Source organism: Poecilia reticulata, linkage group LG22 (genome assembly GCF_000633615.1).
Source record: "Poecilia reticulata strain Guanapo linkage group LG22, Guppy_female_1.0+MT, whole genome shotgun sequence".
Lineage (NCBI taxonomy): Eukaryota > Metazoa > Chordata > Actinopteri > Cyprinodontiformes > Poeciliidae > Poecilia > Poecilia reticulata.
This window is the reverse complement of record NC_024352.1, coordinates 12,891,557-12,912,043: the sequence shown is the minus strand read 5'-3', so window position 1 is coordinate 12,912,043 and position 20,487 is coordinate 12,891,557. Positions and strand designations below refer to the sequence as shown.

The following is a 20,487-nucleotide window of genomic DNA, read 5'->3' as shown; positions in this document are numbered from 1 at the left end:
CGATTGTGGATATTATACACAAACATGGTGAAATTATTTACTTTAGCTCAGGGAGTTTTATTCCGCATGTGGAAGATGTTACCTAATGTTGCCTTGAATGGTGGGTGATCTGTCTGTCTCGTCTGAGAGCGGACTGTCTATTCATCTTCCTCAAGGGTGGAGCTAAAGACGGGCAGAGACACAGCATGAGGATGAGAGGAAAGAATGTTACTTCATAATGTGAAATACAATGCCTTAAGCTATTGGGTGGGTTCAAAGCTTATTAAAACATCAAATGGTTCCACATTCAAGCCAACAAAACTGAACCTACTGTTCACATGATACCTGAAAAGTTGTCATACCAACACATTATCACACCCAGAACTAGTCAATACAAATACCAACTCACCCAGTTGCATGAGAGTAACTGCTTGCCCTTCATTTCAGCTTTGCTGTTTATGCATTCAGATGTGGTGAAGACGACTTGCTGAAGTTTAAATTGAACATCAGAATGGGTTAAAAAGTGGACTTAGTCATGATTTAAAATGTATTGATGCCCTTATAAGAAAGATAGGCTTGCCTAGTGGAATTTGATGGAACGATCATGCTTGCAGAGGATTTTCTGAAAAAGAGAATGGTAATTATGGGCATGAAAATGATGTTTTTAAGTGCAACTTAGAAAGACAGGTTTCTCTTGAAAATGAGATCTAGATCTCAATGGGGTTTACGTGGTTAAATAAAGGAAATATAAAAAAAAAGATATGGTAGCTAAAGTAACCCTTTGTTACAAAGAAGGAATGAGAATATCCTCTTTGTTTGCATAGAACATTGAAGCTTGAAGCATAAGGGCTACAGTAGCAGAAGACCACACTGGAGGTCTCTCTTCTTAGGTAAGAACTGGAAACCAGGGCAAAATTGGGCAAGCCTGGAAAGATGGTGCGTGTTCCAATGAGTCCAAACTTCAGCTGCAATATTCAAATGGTAGGGCTATGTTTCAGAGTAAACTACATGAAAGAATGGATCTATCTTATCTTATATCAAAGGTTCTGGCTGCTCCAGGTGTAATGTTGTGGGGGATATTTTATTGGCATGCTTTGGAATCTTTGAGCATCGTTTCAAGTCCAAGACCTACCTGACCATGTCTGTCCATTTATGACTGCTGTGTGCACATCTTCTGATGGGTAGGATAATACAGCATGTCACAAAGCTCTAATCCTCTCAAACTGGTCTCTTGAACATAATAAGTTTACTGGACTTCAGTGGCTTTCAGTGTCACCAGATCTAAATCCAACAGAGCATCTTTAGGGTGTGGTTGAATCGAAGCTTTGAATTGCTGATGCACAGTTAACCCATCTGCAGCTGTATTGTCAGTATAATCCATCTATGCTCAAAGATTGTAGAGCAAAGGGAGAATGGGACCCAACTAAGTACTAGCAAGTTCAACAAGTTCCAAAGTGGCCAAGGATTATATTTACCAGTTCTAATTTGTAAAAGAACACAGGGTAATGCCCTGGGCAACCTTTTAGACATTTTCAAACTTTGTCAGAGGTATTGTCAGAATAGTTTTCTTCACCACTGCGAAGATCCTGTGATGTATGGCTTGGGGCAGACAGACTTGGCTTACAAACAGTGAAGACCTCATCTTTGTGGTTTGTGTGTATGTTTAAGTGAACCAAGAGAAATAAAGTAAGGTGACAGCGCTGAGATGGCAAAACTTCATTTTTCCTGGAGTCATTTTGAAGGGGTTTGTGGAAAAAAAAGCTATACAGACTGAGTAAAAGTTCAGTGGAATCATTGAACTCAGCAGCTATTTCTCTATTGATTTATGAAATAGACACATAATACCAATGTTCTGCTGAAAAAAAAGCAACAAAAACAGTTTGTTCCATCACTAAAACTTTGCTACTGTATGCTGAATTTTGACTTTCTCTTGTTTGGAAGGTTGTGTCTCGTAAAGCAAAAGTTATGAAATCACAATATCTGCAGGAAAAGGTAGTTTGTTCTGTCTTCTTGGATTTTCAATAAACATTCATTTCAACTGTGATGGCTTGATGGGTTAGGATCAAAACTGATCCAAGGAAGGATCAGTAGTAAACTGGCAACATGGTCAACTGACTCCTGTCTGCCACTGAAAGTGTCAACAATGGGCTTGTCAGCATCAGAACTGGACTATGGCGGAATGGACGATCAGGTAACCTGCTCTGATCATATTTTGTACTTGGACAGTAAGCATATCGAGCTTGGGAACCCGTCTGGTGCTGGGATCTACTTTTGGAAGAATGCAATCTGACAAAAGCAGTTAAATGCTATGAAACAATGTGGACATTAGATTGACATGTACCACGTAACCAAGCACTGCCGCAGATCGTGTGTACAGTTTCAAGAAAACAGTATTACTTGACAGTGTGGATAATACTGTTCAAAAGATTTGGTCTTGGAATAGTTTGAGGAGCTCAACAAATTTGAAAACTTAATTTTCGCTTCTAAATTCCCAAAATCACAATCCAACAGAGCAACTGAATAAGTAAGGTTTTTGCTGGTGATATGTTGGTGCATGGCTGCATAGAACACTTTCAGGGCTCTGGTCGAGACCATGCTTAAATTTGATAGGTCTGTTTTAGCATCAGATAGGTTACCAAAATACTCATCAACAGGTGGTCATAATGTTATACCTGATCATCAAGAGAGTTACCCCCTTTTCAGACCTTGATTTAGGAGCCTCTTGACTTTATAGATTAAACAATTTGAAAGAGTGCTGAGTAGAAACTGCTGCGATCCCTTCTGTAAATATGCATGTACACAACCAAGGTACATGTAAACATATTTTTGGTAACTAAACACACTTGAAAAACTGACAAATTCTGAATGAGTATTTAATTCTTGGTTGTAAACCATGGTGGCGTCTGTGTACCATGTGCTTTGTTTAGGAGTGCTTTGCTCCTTGGAGTGGCCACTGCTCTTGAGTTTGCCTCTAAGTATTGATGAAAAGCACGCCACTGCCTGCAGAAGTCATTATCTTGTGATCTTTTCGTGCTACGGCTCACAAAGCTGCTGGAAAAGTCAGTCAAGTTCATCCAGCTCGCGCTGCTTTGCTAAGATAAATCTTCTATTTGATCATGTGGTTATTTTTAAGAGGCCCGTGCTTTTTTCCGCGGTCCTCCAAAATCTGGAACTCTTCATTAGCTTCTGGGCTTGGCCTTCACTCATGAAAAATGGCCACTGTTCAGATTGCTCTACTTCACAGGCAGGCAGATGGGCACTATGGCAGTTCTAGCAGAAGTAAATGGACACCCAGAAGAACTTAAAGGTTACTGCTTTGTGACAATTGTAAAACTTATGCATTTCCTCTAAGCTGAATTTGTTTTGTGGTGCTTTCTTTACATTGTATCATTTCTCTATCCCATTTTCATTTTGTTTGATGAATGGGGTTTGAGTCGGACCACCCTGCTTGAAGGTTCTGCTGTGTCTGTGATTATATTGCCATTAGCTGCTGGCATGTTGGGGTTAAGAGGCTTGAATGACGATCAGATCAGCATCCCTATGGATGTGTGGGAGTCTATGTGCAGCAGCCCATCTTCCTGTGGTGAATCCATCGCTGTATGGCAGCCAGACAGACAAATCCACCTCGACGTTGGTTTCTCACTCTCAGCCAAGCATGTGGTGGCTGTCCATCATAAAATCCCCTCCTCTGCATTTCCTTGTGTTTCTCCTTTCACAGTGGTCCCCCAGGAAAAGCGAGCAAAAACAGCAGGGCTCGCACAACATCTGCAACTGTAGAAAACACACTTTGTGGGTCTCGTTTCCTCTGTTTCAGTGGAAAATTCAAGTTCTGCCGGGGGGAGGTTTTGGGGCGATATATGATTTGTAATGAGTTTTCCAGAACTTTTTCCAGGAGGCATGCAGAAAATCAAGTTGCTCAAACAGATCCTGAGGGGTTGAAGTGGAGACAGATTAGTGGTGGTGGTTTATTGCTAGGTCTGCTCCTGCTGTCCATTTTGTGTTTTGTTCACTTCCTCAAATAACAAGATGTCTATATTAGACATCAGTCGCAGCTTGATAAAGCAATCATTTTGTTGGAGTTTCTTAAAGGGATAGACACATTCGGAATTTTAATTTTGCTTCTGATTTTCAGCTTCCGTGCTACTATTTTAAAATTGTGGTTGGCACATCGAGCTACATCAATCAGACTCATTAGCTACAGCTCATCACTCTGCCCTAAGCTCATCAAGAGAGAAACAAACTATTTTAGACTTTGGTACATTCTATTATTTGAGCAGCTAAGCTCATTTGTTCCTGTTCTTTCCAAAATATTGTATTTGTTTGGCAATGATCATGGTGGATTTACAGTCAGCTAGTAGGGCTTCAGGTTCTGCAAACATAACTGCAGTATGGTAAAGGCCTTTGCATACTTTACAAGAATAGGATAGTTTTCCTCTTTGATGTGATGTGGACAAATCAAGAACAAATGTATTTTCTGGCCAGGACAGTTCATCTCATTATTCGACTCAGGCGTGTTTAAGTCAAGACAAATCTAAAACTTGCAGGACATCGGCCCTTGAGGACTTTAGTTTGACAAATCTTTTAGATCTCCTGGTCTTGGATCTTGTTGGGGCATGTCTTTGATCTTTCTCTAAAGAAAAGCCAGTTAAAAAACATAATAAAACATATTTTTAATAATTCCCCACTTCTGTGTAAAAAGCAGCTTACTTTGTTTGCACATTAAATAGGGTTCAAGTAAAGGTCTAAGATGTTTTTGAGATTGGAGTTGTTTTGAGAGAGGTCTACGTATTCTTTGGACTTGTTCCCTCTAAGGCTAGCCCTTAGCATCAGACTCCAGGACCAATAAATCTAAATGCACCCCACTTTAAAATCCCTGAACTCTCATTTTAAAACATTTTGCACATTAGCTGTTGTACACCAATTGTTTTTACAATTAAACAAAAAAAAAGCTGAGGAAATTGTTTGGCAAAAACAAGTAAACTGGAAGCTCATACTGTACTGTTCCTAAAGTCATTATGCAATTACTTACCTGTAGTTGTTCTTAATCTATCCATAGAGCTTGGCTCACCCAGAGACTTGGTGACCAAAGACGTCACCGACACCAGTTTTGCGGTGTCCTGGAAGGCCGCTCCAGGTAATGTTCGTCAGTATCGGGTCACTTGGAAGTCCCTGTTCAGTGACGAGACTGGAGAAAAGACAACACCAGGAGACACCACCGCCACTGTCCTGGATGGTCTTACCCCAGAAACACGTTACCAGGTGTCAGTGTTTGCTGTTTATGGTCATGGAGAGGGGCAGCCACTGGTTGGAGAAGAAACCACTGACAGTAAGCTTTTATGTCTCTTTTATCATGTCTTTTTCTCTGTAATGATTGATCATTGCTTTTGTTTCTATTTTCTGCCACTCTTTAGTTTAATAATTTTTCAGTTTTGGCTTTAGTAGAGCTTCTTTTTGAGGTGCAATCTGTTAAGACAGTTTTTCTCTTTTGTCTTCTGTCATACGTTAATATGGGTAAAGAGCGTTTCTGAGTGATCTTAAATCCATAAATATTCAAATCTCAAGTTAAGCTTTGTTGAATTTCTTTTAATCAACCTTTATTATAATTCTGCAGAGATGATAACATAATGAGGTGCTCAAAAAAGGCTGTGTGCAATTTAAATTTAAATTTAGAGTTGATGTAATTTCAAAGACACTTGCACATGGTTTTCATGAGACATTCGGAGCTGACGGACTCTTGCCTTTTATTCTTGTTAGACCATAATGATGCTTGAATGAGCAAAGCATATGGAGAGGAAACTTGCTCCAACGGGGAGGAATTTTTCCACCAGTGAGTGAAAAGGAATGTGCTAAAGAAAAATTAGTGTTCTTTTGATTTTGATCATCTTTAAAGATGGCATATGCCAAAAGGAAGCATGAGGCAGGTCCGCTGACCTGAACTTTCTTGAAGTTGCACCTCCATCTGCTGATTTATTTCCTTGAGCCTTTTCATAAATCTTAGGTCTCTTTGGGCTGAGTAACACATGGCAAACTTGGATTTGCAGCTTTTTTCCATCAATAAAAGTACTCCCTCTGAAATAAAACATTCTGAATATTTTCCCCAGCTCATTTTGAAACCTCTGACTGTTCACACTTTTTTTTTCATTTGATACTGGAAAAATACAAACTGCTTTTATAGGTTTGCTATAGAAATACATGCCAGTTTATAAATTTGGTTTTGTTTAATGTATATGTCGAGAAGTTTGAAGGGTTTCAGTCGGGTTATTTTCGCATGCATGTGGAACTATCTATGTATGTTGCTGTTTAGTTGCTGTACAACAGGGAAGTTTGCATTTCAAGAGTTGGATTGTTAACATAGGTGGTTATGTATTCATTAAGCATGCTTCGCCATACAAAAATGCATCAAAAAGACTTACTTCCTAAGGCTGTTCATTCACTGTGTATCCCTTTTGATGTATCAATAACATTTTACTTCCTCACTCGCAGTCTCAGCCAGCGGCAAAACAATTGTCGTTTCGGATGAGACAGAGAAGACCATGAAGGTGACATGGCAGCCAGCACCTGGAAATGTGGTCAACTACCGTGTTACCTACAAACCACAGCCAGGAGGGCGCCAGCTAGCTGCCAAAGTACCCGGTGGCACCACCTCTACCGTTCTGAGACGCCTTACCCCTTTCACAACCTATGACCTGACTGTGGTGCCAGTCTATCGTTCCGGGGAAGGCAAAACAAGGGAAGGAGAAGGAACAACATGTATGTTGGCGTTTTATGATCAACCAAATCCTGGTCATGTACTTTACAGTGCAGAGTTTACTGACATGTTTATTCTTTGCATTTCAATTCTCCTCTTGCCAGTGTCACCTTATAAAGGTCCCAGGAATCTTCAGACATCTGAACCAACAAAGACTAGCTTCAGAGTGACTTGGGACCATGCTCCTGGTGATGTTAAGGGCTATAAAGTCAAATTTCACCCTGCTGAGGACAACATAGACCTGAGGGAACTTATGGTTGGTCCCTATGACAATACTGTTGTGCTTGAGGAACTCAGGTGTGTATTTACATCTTTCCTATACTAATTTTGCATTTATTTAAACCATTAAAAAGTTTTAGACTACATATAATTATGATGTTTGTTGGTTCACAGAGCTGGTACTAAATACACAGTGAGTGTGCTTGGTATGTTTGATGGAGGAGAGAGTGTGCCGCTGGCTGGAGAAGAGAACACAACGTACTCTGATGCACCTGAGCCTCCTGCATATGATGGACCAAGTAAAGTTACTTAAGATTATTCTACAAAACACCGATTTGAAAATATTAGAAAATTCAAACAAGAGTGCAAACAACTGAAATATGTACATTCATATAATTATACAGTGCCTTGCAATGGTTTTTAAAGTACACCTCTTTAACCTTTTTACGCATTGTCACATTATAATTGTAATGGATGTTTTTTTTCTTTATCTTGGACAGGAAAGCTGACAATAGTTCACAAATACATGAAGCTAAATGCAAGGCAGTCCTTAAAGAAAACCTGTCTGAGGCTGTAAAGGGTTTTAGATTGGCATGGAAGTTCACCTTCCAGACAGGATCCCTAAACACAGTAGTGGTTTCTGATATGCAACAGGCAACAGGAACATCTCCATTAGCCAGGGGGTTGCTCTCCCAGGGCTCCAAACAGGCTATGACCGTCTCTGTGTAAACATACAGACACAGCTAGATCAAAGCAAATCCATGTGTTAGGATGGTCCAGTGAAAGTCCAGGCTTACATCCAACTGAGAATCTGTAGCAATACTTCCAAATTAACATTTGCAGAAAATCTCTATCCACTTTGTTTGATCTTGAGCAATTTTGCATAAAGTAAACAAACAAAAATGTTGGTCTAAAGCTGACAGATGTACCGCAAAAGACTTGCAGCTGTAATAGCAGAAGAACGTAGAACTTAATGCACACGGCCCTTCGCGATTTTATTTAGAAGAAAATACATTGATTATTAAATTATCCACCAATTTGTGTTGCTGAATCACAAAAAATCAAAATAAAATACAAAGATTTCAACTATAGTTGCAATGTGAAACAATGTGAAAAAAGCTAAAGGCACCTGAACATTTTTTTTCAGTGCACTGTGTCTGTCGTCATGTAAAGTAGCATCTCCAGTGTTTGGTTTTTCTGCAGTAAGAATCTAACACCGGACACTATAAATTTTCACTTAGAAAACTATTCTATAAACACTAGCCCTATAAAAGTAAAAGAGGTTCTCTGAATGCCATTCCTTAAAGCAAATTTCCTTGTACAATAACAGATGTCAAGGAAGACTTACTTGTCTGGGCTTTTTATTTTTTTGTTTGCTTTGCTTGGGAGCCTTTTAATGTTTCTTCAGCTGAAGTTTAGCCAGTGCAAAAAGAGCCATGCACATACAAGCTTACTGCGGGTATAAAAAGCCTTACTTTTACTGGTTAGTGAGTAAGAGTGACACACAAACACACAGTAAGTGTGAGAGGAAGGAAAATGTTGTGATTCACTGGAAAGAGTCGTGAAGGTCAGTTGGATGCCTTGCTCCTTATAAGGAGACATGCCAATTCAGTGACAGCTTTTTGCACATGATAATTAAATGTATATTCAAGAGGACATTGTCTGTAGCTTGCTTTAAATAAGAATATTCTAAGTTTTGGTATTTTTGAAGGGATGGCTGTACATACACACTCGTTTATTATAGTTGTTTGACTCCTTTCAGTTCTTATCTCATCTTGTGTGCAATATGCATATATTTTACTTTTTTTTTTTTACATCAAACAAAATGAAATACAAATAGTAATAATTATTTATTTGATCGGTTTTTCAGAAGTATCCAGTTATCATACTCATTGTGCATCTTTACAGATTGCAGAGTTTAGTGTGTGCACAAACAGGACTGTAAATCAAACGTAATGTAACCTGTTTTCAGTTGCAGTAAGTGGCACTTAGTGTAGCATCTGACTATTTCCACTGCACATCTGAATTCTTCCTCTTGGCACAGTGGATCAGATGCCTTCATTTTCATCATGCAGGTGTTAAAAACAGGATGTAAATATTACGGTGCTTCTCCAGAGAGGCACATTACTCTCTCCTTCAGAGGCCTTTGATATGTCAGGGGCCATTAACAGCACAATCCTCCTGTGGGACGCACTCGTGGATGTCGAAAAGCACAACTGTGAAAAACATTTCCCTAACAACGTACTGCTGGAATGATGATAATTGTACCACCTGGAACCTCTGGCGTAAAAAAATACTGGGAAAAAGGAAGAAAAATGCACTAAAATGTTTTGGAAAAGATGTTTTTATTGTCATGTGTTGAAATGCTTAGCATACATTTTCCCTATTTTATCTTTTTCATTCCTTCTTTATATCTTATATTTTCTCCAATGCCTCTCTCATCATTAATTTCTATCACAGACACAATTTTGTATTCATCACAGCTTCATTGTACCTCTTTTTAAATTTCTATCATTGTTTCATCATGAAATGTCAGACAAAATGTGTAAAACCACTGCAAAGGCCGACATCGTGCTGCTGGTGGACGGTTCCTGGAGTATCGGACGGCTTAACTTCAAGACCATCCGGGCCTTCATTGCTCGCATGGTGGGAGTCTTTGACATCGGTCCCGATAAAATTCAGATTGGTGGGTGTAATTAGAACGTGCAATTTAATTTAAAAGGCAGCGCATTATGAGACAAGTTGATCTTACAAAGGTTCATCATATTTTCAGGTCTTGCTCAGTACAGTGGTGACCCAAAGACTGAGTGGCACTTGAATGCTCATCCAACACGGGACTCACTCCTGAATGCTGTGAATAACCTGCCTTACAAGGGAGGAAACACCATGACAGGTACTTCAGTCAGAGCTTGCTGTAAAGATATGATCCACCTATTTGATCATATTTGTTGGGGCTCTTCAAGTTGTTTAAAGTGGTGACTAAATCATTGCGATGTTTTATCTGCAGGAATGGCTCTTAACTTCATCCTCCAGAACAATTTTAAAGAGAGCGTGGGGATGCGACCTAGTGCCCGAAAGATTGGTGTCTTGGTTACTGATGGAAAATCCCAGGATGAAGTTGTCATCCCCTCACAGAGCCTGCGCGAGCAGGGCATTGAGCTGTATGCCATTGGTGAGCACACTTTATATTTGTAAGCTTCTACAAGCATAACTGTGTAGAACAAATAATAAATAGCAATAACATGTCATTTCCAGGTGTGAAGAATGCAGATGAGAATGAGCTGAGATCCATTGCCTCTGATCCGGATGACATCCACATGTACAACGTAGCTGATTTCTCCTTCCTGTTGGACATTGTGGACAATCTCAGCGATAACCTCTGTAACAGCGTGAAGGGAGGTATGTATGAATTTGGATCAAAACACAGCATCGTGCAAAAGTGTTCACTCTTTGAATGTTTTTTTAGATTTTGTTAGGGTACAGCCACATACTTTAATGGGGTTTTTGAGGCAGAACACCAAAAGGTACTCTTTAATCGCAACATGAATGGAAACTAGAACATAGATGACCATTTATCTGTTCAAAATAGCTCAATTGAAGCCTGGTTTGATGAAGAACATATGTGAATAGTGTTTTAAAAATTTCCCACAGTTTCGCAATGCAGTTTACGTTTGAACTTTGATTAGACCACAATAAAAATATGTATTCTTTGATTTTAACCACTCCACTATAGCTATTGTTATGCAGTTGTTTATATATACAGAATGAGAAGATATACATTTTTTTTTTTACTGTCTGAAGTTAAATCAGATTGAGCTTGGCTTGTTTTAGATTAGTTAGAATTGCCAAAATAATTTCTATTTCTAAATGCCAGAAAACTCAGTGTGAACATTTTTTTTTACAGTTAGAAGACAGTTATCACTGATACTGACTAACTTTTCTGCATTCAAAGAAAAATGACAAAATATATCTAAAAAATGGTCTCACTACGTTATCTGGCCTTTAGCAATAAAAATAATTTTGGTAATTGTTTCTGTTGATCTAACACCTACAATCCATTTAAAATACATGGAAGTTTGTGTAGGTTGTGGCTAGAAAAAACAAAAAAAATTCAAAAGGTATACTTTCTAAAGTTGTTGTATACTTATCTCTGAATAACAAAAGAAGCAACTAGAGACAACATCTGCTTTATGTCCTCACACTCAATTATCTGTATGAATGGGGTTTATTAACTCATAGACCTAAAGTCAGTTGGGTGTCTGGTTGTTTTGCAGGCAACCAGCCAAGTGCCTGAAAATGTCTGCAGATATGTTATTTTCTATGTCCCCAAATATTTCCTCTTTCTCCCTCTCTGGAAAAGGAAATTGCCTACTCCTGAATCAAATTAAAGAGCTGCTTGGGAAAAGCTTAGCTACTAAGTGCTCTGTTGTGTGTAAAATTGTGTTAAGACTTGCAACCAGAGAGGAATGGTATGTTTAAATTATGCATTTGTTTTTTTCCCTACTATATAAGTTACAGAAAAAAATTAGATCAGTTATTTCCTTTTTAACTCTTTGTGATTAAATGATAGAAGTAAAAGAGTGTTTTTGAATTATATTTATTATGGTCCTCTGTGGTTACTAGTGCAACAATTTCCATGTCAAAACAGGAGGAGCCCCAGATGCACCCACTGATCTCGTGACATCAGAGGTGACTCACCAGTCCTTCAGAGCCACCTGGACCGCCCCCGATGGCCCAGTGGAAAAATATCGAGTGGAGTACATGACTGTGTCAGGATCCCCACAGCAGGTAGCCCATATTTAATCTGCTGCTGTCTTCCCAAAATGCTATACCTGCCAATAATTGAGTTCATGCTAAAACTGCAGTCAGCTGCTGGGTGCTGATTGGATGTTGGCTTAAAGCTCTTCTGACAAACAGCTTCCGATGCTAGTGGGAAACTTCACTCAAGCAGCCTCCTGTTTGCGTTGGCCTCTATGTCAGTATCTAATTACATTACAGTCTGCTAGAAGGCAAGGGGACACAAACACACAGCTCTTAGTGTAGAGGATTAGAAAGCAAATGTCTCCATGAGCGGTAGCTTCACTGGCCAGCAGAGGCTTGCCACCACCGTTTGTGAAACTGATGTGCCATTGGTTTCTGAATCTAATCACAATGCTGGAGTTGTTTTCTTCTGTTCAGTGCTTTGTTTGATGCTGAATCTTGTGATGAGTTTTTATTGTCGTTTATGGATTGAGAAATGGGACATCCACGTTTGGGTTGGAGTCATATTGAAAACAATGTTCTGCTTTCAACTATGGATATTTTCGTCTCATGTAAACAACTTCCAACACTTCACAAGACTATTGAACACAACATGGCATATTTTAGCTTGCACATTCATCTGTTCAGCTTCATGCAAGTATAAACTGCATGGCACTGACCAGCAAACAAATTGTTTAGGACATAGACGGGTTCTGTGTTGACGAATGTGCTTTGGTACATATGGTTTTTATTAACCATAAGAGCAAAAGCAAAAGTCATTGTGAAGTTGTTTTGTGAAGTATTTTACCAACATGCGCTCAGAGGCTATTTAGCAAGTTAAAGTAAGAGCACAAAATGAATTATTCAAATAAGCGATGAGCCTGACCACGCTGCCAAATTAGGCACAGAGTGGCTTAAAAAGAACAATGTGCTTTGGAGTGGCCATCACGCAACGCTTACGTCAAGGGGCTTTTATGAGCATGAAAGCCCACAAACCTGACTCAGTTATACCATTTCTGTCAGGGAGAATTATGGATGCACCGATATAAAAAGTTGGGCCAATATTGATATCTGACACTTATATTCCTGTTGTGCTTGAAAACCAATATTTACTGATATCACATAATATATATTTTCATACTCCTTCGACACCGTGAAAAAATTACCACATCACCTATATATTGCTTCTTTGCTTCAGTTAAACACCCCACAATCCTGCACCACATCACTGTAAGTGTGGAACTAATACCACATAGCCAGTACTTGCCCCTTATGAAAATACACACAAACGAGACTTAGCTAATCATGGGTTTCTAATGTTAGCCCAGTTTTAGTTGTTGCATCAATATCGATATGTCAAAACATGCCTATCATTGGCTTTGATTAAAAACATTTGATTTAAAAAAAATATGGTGGAATTATTTATACTGTTGAAATAAATGTTAAATTCTGACTTTGAATAAACTGGTATTGCTTCAGTAATCTGTAATTTAGTAACTACAGATGCTTTTTGGTAATTCTAACTAACCTAAATCAAGAGAATTGTTGTTTGATTAAATGTTCCAGTAGACCAAAATGGTTCTTGTGTCATACACATTTGGTTTCAACTGAAGCTGTCCGCAAATGGTAAACTATTTACTTTTATTCCATTTTATTCCATTCTTCAAATGGAATAAAAGTAAACTCTTACAGACCACCTAACTCTGTGTACTTTTATTAGGTGTTTGTTGATGGGAGTAAGACCACTGTGGTTCTCCAAGGCCTCACACCTCTGACACAGTACTTGGTCAATGTCTACTCAGTTGTGGGAGAAGACAGCAGCGACCCACTGAAGGGAGTTGAAACCACACGTAAGTCTCCTATTCTAAAGTCACAAAATTCACCCATTAATTGCTCCAGTGACATTACATGAAAAAAACATGGTTAAAAAACTGAAGATTTCTATGGAAAAAAAATAAAAATCTAAAATCTTTTAGGGGATCGGAATTAGGAATGAAAAAAATACTCAAAAGTGTGATACCGTTGCTCATGTTTGGCTCGGAGTCAGAGTCAGAGTCAGAGTCACAGCGATTTTATGCATTTGGGAACTGTGAATCCAGTGCGGTCTCCACTAATAAAATGTTCAAAGGTGACATTTATATCTTGCTCTATAAAGTGACGAAAGCAGTAATAAATCTCAATTAGATGAAAGTTTAAAAATAACTTACTGAATTATGTTCATTTTCAAGAACAATTTTGGGCTTTTGTGCCTGTTTGTTTTAGGATTCTTTTTGATATTTTATTGGTGCTTTCTAGAATGACAGGTGTTAAAGAATATATTTAAAGCTACATGTAAAAATGATAAATTAAATACAGATAAATTAAACCATCTGCAAATGCAGAGTGTACTTAAATGCAAGTATTGTCTGCATGGATGCATAAACAAAGTGGTTTCATTCTTTACGCCTTTTTTTTCTTCTACAGTGCCTCTGAGTGCTGTGAGGAGGATGGACATTTACGATGAACAGACAACCACCATGCGAGTCAGGTGGGAAAAGGTGCAGGGTGCCACTGGGTACATGCTGCTCTACAGCGCCATCAATGCCACTCAACCCAGCATTGAGCAGGAGGTAACGCAGACACTACACTAAGAATGCATCCTGTTGGCACCAGAAAGAAATAGCAGCCATATTTTAAGTGCTACCAAACTGAAAAAAATGTGAAGACATTTTAAATGGCAACAGCAAATCATATTTATTACGAATAAAATTCCTGAAAACTGAGAGAATAATTACTTTGTACAAGTCAGTGTTATTTTTTCCATCGCATTGTTAAGCTGACAAGAAAACATAGAGGGACATTGTTAGTCACAAAGGGGTGTATTAACTGTGAGCTCACCCTGCACAGGGAACATCAGGATTTGTTCATGAAGTGTCAAACCCAGTGGGTGAAAACCAGATTCAACAGATGTCTTTAAAACTTAAGACTTTTCTCACTAGCCCCATGCACATCTGTGTCTTTTAGAGTCATTCACTTCCTCTCTGACCTTTCAGTTGTTTGTTTGGTTTGGTTGCCTTGTAGCTGAGAGTTGGAGCAGGTACAGCTGATGTCCAGCTGGTGAGGTTACTCCCCAACACAGCCTACACACTCTCCCTCTTTGCCCTCTACGGAGAAACAGCAAGTGAACCACTGACCCAGCAGGGTGTCACCAGTATGTAGTTACTCTTGCACCAGAATAATTTAATTATTTTGAAGAATTTAAGGTTGCGATAGTGTTAGCAATGTTAAACTGACCTCGAGTGTTTGTTGTTCAGAGCCCATGCCGCCTGCAGGTGAACTGAGAGTTCGTGATGTGACCCACAGCACCATGGTGCTGTACTGGGATGCTGCTCCTGGAGCTGTTCGTAAATATATCATCACCTACAAAGCTGAAGAAGGAGAGGCTAAAGAAGTGGGTTTGTTTCCAGTTTTGTCAGATTTACTTTAAATAGAAGCAATAAAACAGAAGCAAAATCGACTTTTTTACAGTTATTTCTCCAAGGAAAAAAAAAAAAGATAAAATATTGGTATCTATATAACACAACACAAAAATGTGCTGAGATTTTCAGTCTGGCTGTGCAATAGAAATATCCAATCAATTAGTATACAGTCTCTAGGCAAGAGCCTGGATGGATATGCATACATGTACATATTTAGATTTTTAACCAGTGAGTGTTTCTTTATGACTGCAGTTATCTCATTTCTAAAATTAAATTTTAGAAAAAAAAAAAAGAGAACATTCATAAGGATTAGCCAGTTAGTTTTAACAGAGGATGTCCAATTGTGATAATCATCCTTAATTTAAATGTTTTTTTTCTCTACGATTTTTTTGCAACAAAGTTTTTTCATGAGGTTATGGGCAATTAGTACCTTAATCAGTATTAGCAAACTCTTGCCGCCTCCTTTAAATCCAGATTTGGAGCTCAATGAGGTAAGGGTAACTGCTAGACAAACATTCACTTAAATTGCTATAATATTTCATTTTGCTTTTATTAATATTTCACGTTCTCAGTTACCAAGAGGAGAAAAACTTTACATGTACAAGTTTCACCAGGAAGATGGTTTATGGATCACCACTTCCTGCCTCAATTTCCTGTGTAAATAATAACAACTTCTACAACGTCTCCCTGTTAGCAGAGCTAGTTGTAAATGCTAAGACTAGTTAACATGACCACTGGTGAATGCTTTTCCTGTAACTGTGTCCATAAGCACCTTTAACAGCCCATTCATGAGGATGATTGACAGCATTAAGACGCTCCTCCTGGCTCTGATTGGTTGTTTCTGGTCAGGAGTGATTAATTTCTGTAGATGGCAATAGCAGCACAGCTTGATAAAAAGCTTGATCTTTTTACAGATGATCTGTTTCATATTATACTGTAACCACATGGTGATAGTTTTAAAAAAATATGTAAAAATCTTTGTTGTTTGCTTACTTTTAAACCTTTAACAGAAGCTCATTTGATACTTACCTTTAGTAGCATTTTATGCCTTTAATGCTTCCCTTTGACTATTTTTAACACTTGATATTACAAATGCATATGAGGTATTTTGTGGGATTTCATGTGTCTGTAGACCAGGGCAAAATAAAATCACTTATTGTTTCAATCTCTTATTGAGCAATCAGTGCCTCCTCAGAGAAAACAGTGTTTGTGGTTCCTGTCCTTTACTTCTGTCTCAATAAAAACCTAAGCAAGATGTTTTACCAGTGCCGTACTGTCTTTGCATTGCTTGTCATCTGTTAGGGCTATTAGGCTCAAAGGTGATGAATTTATTTAGATTGTTTTCTACGGATACTTTATTATTCTGGCTAAGCCACTGTAATGGAGTCAGCAGATGGTTGGTCGGACATTTGGGAATTTTCTGTGGCCCAGCGAAAGGATTATGAAAATATCAGAATTCGATTTTGCAGGAATTAACATTTGGTTATCGTGGACAAATAGTTTATGGATACATGTCTCCTTTTGGGAGTTCTTGGGCAAGAGCAGCAAAACCTTTGGTCTGCATTTTGCTTCATCCTCAGCCATAAATCAGATGGAGGTGATCCTTGAAGCTCCAGTGGTAAAAGCACACATGTGAAAGTGGCTGCAAAGCTTGAGGATATGTGTGATAGAAGCCAGTGACAGTGTGCCACTTGAAAAGCAAACTGCAGGACAAATTGTTCCCTCATGAAGCCTTCAGCATTCCTTTTATGGACCTGAGAGACAATCCTAGTTCCAGTTCAGGCAAACATATAGCTGCTGTTAATGGATATCAGTTTCGCTACAGCTAGTTATATACATTGAAGATGATACTTTGGAAGTTAAGTGCTACTTTGAAACCTGGAAGTATTTATTTTATTAGCCTAGTAAAAACCAGTGCATGTTCTCTAGCTTGACAGTCCTGGTGTAGGTTATATCATAACATTTTTGTTGCTTTTATGTTGTATTGTAATTTTCTGGGAAACAAAATTATGGCTTTTAATTTACTTTAAGAGATCTTCCAAATTAACAAAAATAAATCCTTGAAATTTATCATTATTTCAAGGATTAAATAATAATAAATTATTATTTATCATTAAATAATAATAAATTATTTTATCATTATAAAATAATGATAAAATATTTATCATTTAGTTTTACTTTGTAAAACTGAATAATTTAACTTTTTGATACTATTATAATTTATTGAGATGCACATGTATTTACCCATCCTGTATGTTTTTCTTAGCTTGAAGTGGGAGGAAGGGTGATAGAGAAACAACTGGAGAACCTGCTCTCACAGACTGAGTACACTTTAGCCGTCACGCCAATTTATGACGAGGGAGCTGGGCAGCCGATGACTGGATCTGCAATCACAGGTATGAACGATAACCACTCTGTCATTGAGAACATTGTGTAAGGAGAACAGATTCCAGATGTAATAAAACTGTATAATTTTTTGTTTTCATTCCAGATGTGGTTCCAGCACCAAAGAACCTGGAGTTCTCGGAAGTTACCCAGACCAGCTTCAGAGCAACCTGGGAGCACGGGGCTCCTGATGTTGCTCTGTACCGCATTTCATGGTCTAAGAAAGGAGAAGGCCAATTCCTAGATGTAAGAAATTCTTGAGCTGAATTTTATTTTCCAAGCTTTCGTTCTTTGACTCTGGCTCGGAGATTGTCTTCATGCAGATTTTGATTGTTTTTCTGATCAGGCCATTCTGAACAATGATGAGACAACTCACGTCATGGAGAACCTGGAGCCAGACACACCATACGACGTGCGTGTGACTGCAATTTACCCAGATGAGTCAGAGAGCGAAGATCTGATGGGCACTGAGAGGACATGTAAGACTCTTGACTTAAAAGCGATGTTATGAAGTATTGCGTACAATTATTACATTTTTACTTGACTAACTAATTTCTTCCTTGGACTTTGATCAAAGGTTAGAAAAAAAACTGAAGTTTTTTGTATCTCCATTAAGAAATAAGCCTATGAAAATAGACATCATGCCTTTCTATTTCTGCCTCTGTAGTGCCCAAGGATGGTACTAGACCACGTAAGTATGTTTGCGGTAAAACAAAAGGATGCTTTTTCTCCATTCCAAAAGCATGTTTTATTACTTCATCCAGTCATCAGAACCGTTTTTCATTGGACTACTTTCATTTCATCATCAAGGCCAGTCCATAACCCATCCGCTGCTCCAACCGCGCTGCAGCTGTGTCAGTGTGGTGTTACTGTTTTTGTCTGTCTTTGTATTTTACCAAACGACCATGCTTCACTTCCATGACTTGGTCGGGTTCAGTGGCTGAAGATGGATTTCCACCATGCATGTCTGGCAATGTAGAGATTTTGACCCTTGTTTTTTTATGTCCATTTCATCACTCATCCCCTTCCCATTCATCTATCTATTCATCCATCAATTCATCTCTCCATGTATTAATTGCATTATGAGTTCATCTGTCATCATCATCATCATCATCATCATCCTCATTATCATCATCATTCCATTGGCGCTGAAAAGGATCCATCCCTTCTTGAGAAAAGACAAATCCCTCAGGAATGTCTTTTCCTCTTTAAAGTTGCAGTCCTTCTTAGTTAACAGCTACTTAGTAATTTCCCAGGTTTGATTTACTAAAATAAAGATTTTAATGACAAATGACTAATTAACTAGAAAGAACTGAAATGTTGAACATGCCCTTGCTACACTAGGAAGGACTATGACTTTAAATATATAAGACTAAACGTATGGCTACTGCTTTTACTGCAGGTGCATTTCAATACATTAGAATATCATCGAAAACAGTTTTCGAAAACATCGAAAACTGGTTTATTGAAAACATATTTTAATAAACCAGTTCAACTGTGGACGTCACATTATATAGATTCATTGCACACGCAGGGAGATATTGCAAAAATTTGTTTCTGAAAGTTAAGGCAAAAATGTAATTACTAAAGAAGCTGTCCGAAATTGAAAGTTAAGTAGGAAGACAAAGTGTGGTTGAAAAAAGTTTCACAAGAAATAATAATGGCTATAGTCTCCAGCGGATTGTGAAGGAAAACCCAAGTTTATTGAGAAATTAACTGTAGTCAGTATTTCCATAGCTATATGTATCTAAGTCATGAGCTGCAATTGTTGCATCATTTGTGTTAAACCACTCCTGAACCAGAAACTATAAATGAAGCCTCTTATCTAGCCAAAGGAGAAAAGTAAAAGTAATTTTGCATTTCCTTTGTAAATCAAGACTCCACTAATAAAATACCTTGGGCTCCCTAAGTATCTCAGCAAAGCACTAATACATGCAAGGGACCCTGACAAAGTATTCAATTAATTTACTTTAGAAAACAGCAACATACTTTCAGAAAGCCAACATTTCTGTATTGACAGCCTCTTTGTGTATTAGTCTTATATCATTTTTAACAATCTTTTGTCTTTTTATTAGCTGCAAGCAAAATTCACAGAAATAAACTTTTGAAACATGTCCCTTTGTGTATAATGAATCAATACATTCATCTTTTTTTTTATTGCTTAACTCTTTGATGACATTGTAATTTATTGAGAGACACTTGTATTTGTAACAGATGTTGATGTGGCTATAACAGTGATAAATGTGGGTGCTTGTATGCTTTTCAGTGCCAAGAGCACCTCCCACCAACTTAGTGGTGTACAATGAAACCACCACCACTCTGAACGCCAGGTGGACTCCACCTACGGGCCGTGTCCAGAACTACAAGATCACTTACGTCCCCACGGCTGGAGGCAGGAGTCAGACTGTAAGTCCTGATGCTATCGTTGATTCGGTACAAGGTGTTTTTAAACAGTAGAGTTAAAGGGCTACTTCAAAAACCTGCAGGTTATAGAGAGTAACACACCACAATAAAGATCTCAATAATTTATTCACTTTGAGACAAACTTTGTGTAGATTTTCCTCTACATATATAATTTTTTAGCCATCATTGCCAATCTTAAACTTTAAATGTAGTATGTTTAACTATCATAAATGTGTTTCTTTATCTTATTGGATCTTGGTTTTGATTTCATAAGTCATCCAACAGACTTTTCTCATGCCTTTTACAGTCTGTAAAAATTGTTTCTGCCTCACAAGTGTTGCCACTAAATGCAATATCTGTAAATCTACAACTCTGCTTATGGTATTCATTATTTGGTTCATTGTGATTCAAATCACTTTCTGTCTCATACTACCCACCATTGAAGGTCTTTCTCTGATTATGCAATTATTGGCAGCTTTCCAAAAAGTACAAAAGTCTTTTTGGATTGCAGATGCAGAGTTGGTTTCAATTTACTGTCACATTTGTCACTGCTTT

At 38.2% G+C, this 20,487-nt stretch overlaps 1 protein-coding gene across 5 annotated transcripts in view; it reads left to right on the top strand.

Annotated features, from left to right (window-relative positions):
- col12a1a (collagen, type XII, alpha 1a) overlaps window positions 1-20,487 on the top strand; it is a 63,622-nt gene that overhangs the window by 13,472 nt on the left and 29,663 nt on the right. For 3 of the 5 annotated variants that reach the window (XM_008399530.2, XM_008399529.2, XM_008399532.2), the window contains exons 14-31: window positions 5,036-5,305; window positions 6,463-6,729; window positions 6,832-7,024; window positions 7,121-7,245; window positions 9,483-9,632; window positions 9,720-9,839; window positions 9,954-10,118; window positions 10,202-10,345; window positions 11,595-11,734; window positions 13,407-13,536; window positions 14,150-14,295; window positions 14,747-14,876; window positions 14,980-15,116; window positions 17,411-17,540; window positions 17,636-17,775; window positions 17,876-18,008; window positions 18,197-18,220; window positions 19,796-19,935. In XM_008399530.2, the coding sequence (XP_008397752.1) occupies window positions 5,036-5,305; window positions 6,463-6,729; window positions 6,832-7,024; window positions 7,121-7,245; window positions 9,483-9,632; window positions 9,720-9,839; window positions 9,954-10,118; window positions 10,202-10,345; window positions 11,595-11,734; window positions 13,407-13,536; window positions 14,150-14,295; window positions 14,747-14,876; window positions 14,980-15,116; window positions 17,411-17,540; window positions 17,636-17,775; window positions 17,876-18,008; window positions 18,197-18,220; window positions 19,796-19,935 (2,684 nt within the window). The remainder of the gene's footprint in view (window positions 1-5,035; window positions 5,306-6,462; window positions 6,730-6,831; window positions 7,025-7,120; window positions 7,246-9,482; window positions 9,633-9,719; window positions 9,840-9,953; window positions 10,119-10,201; window positions 10,346-11,594; window positions 11,735-13,406; window positions 13,537-14,149; window positions 14,296-14,746; window positions 14,877-14,979; window positions 15,117-17,410; window positions 17,541-17,635; window positions 17,776-17,875; window positions 18,009-18,196; window positions 18,221-19,795; window positions 19,936-20,487) is intronic. The other 2 variants (XM_008399531.2, XM_008399533.2) reach the window with 2 other exon arrangements.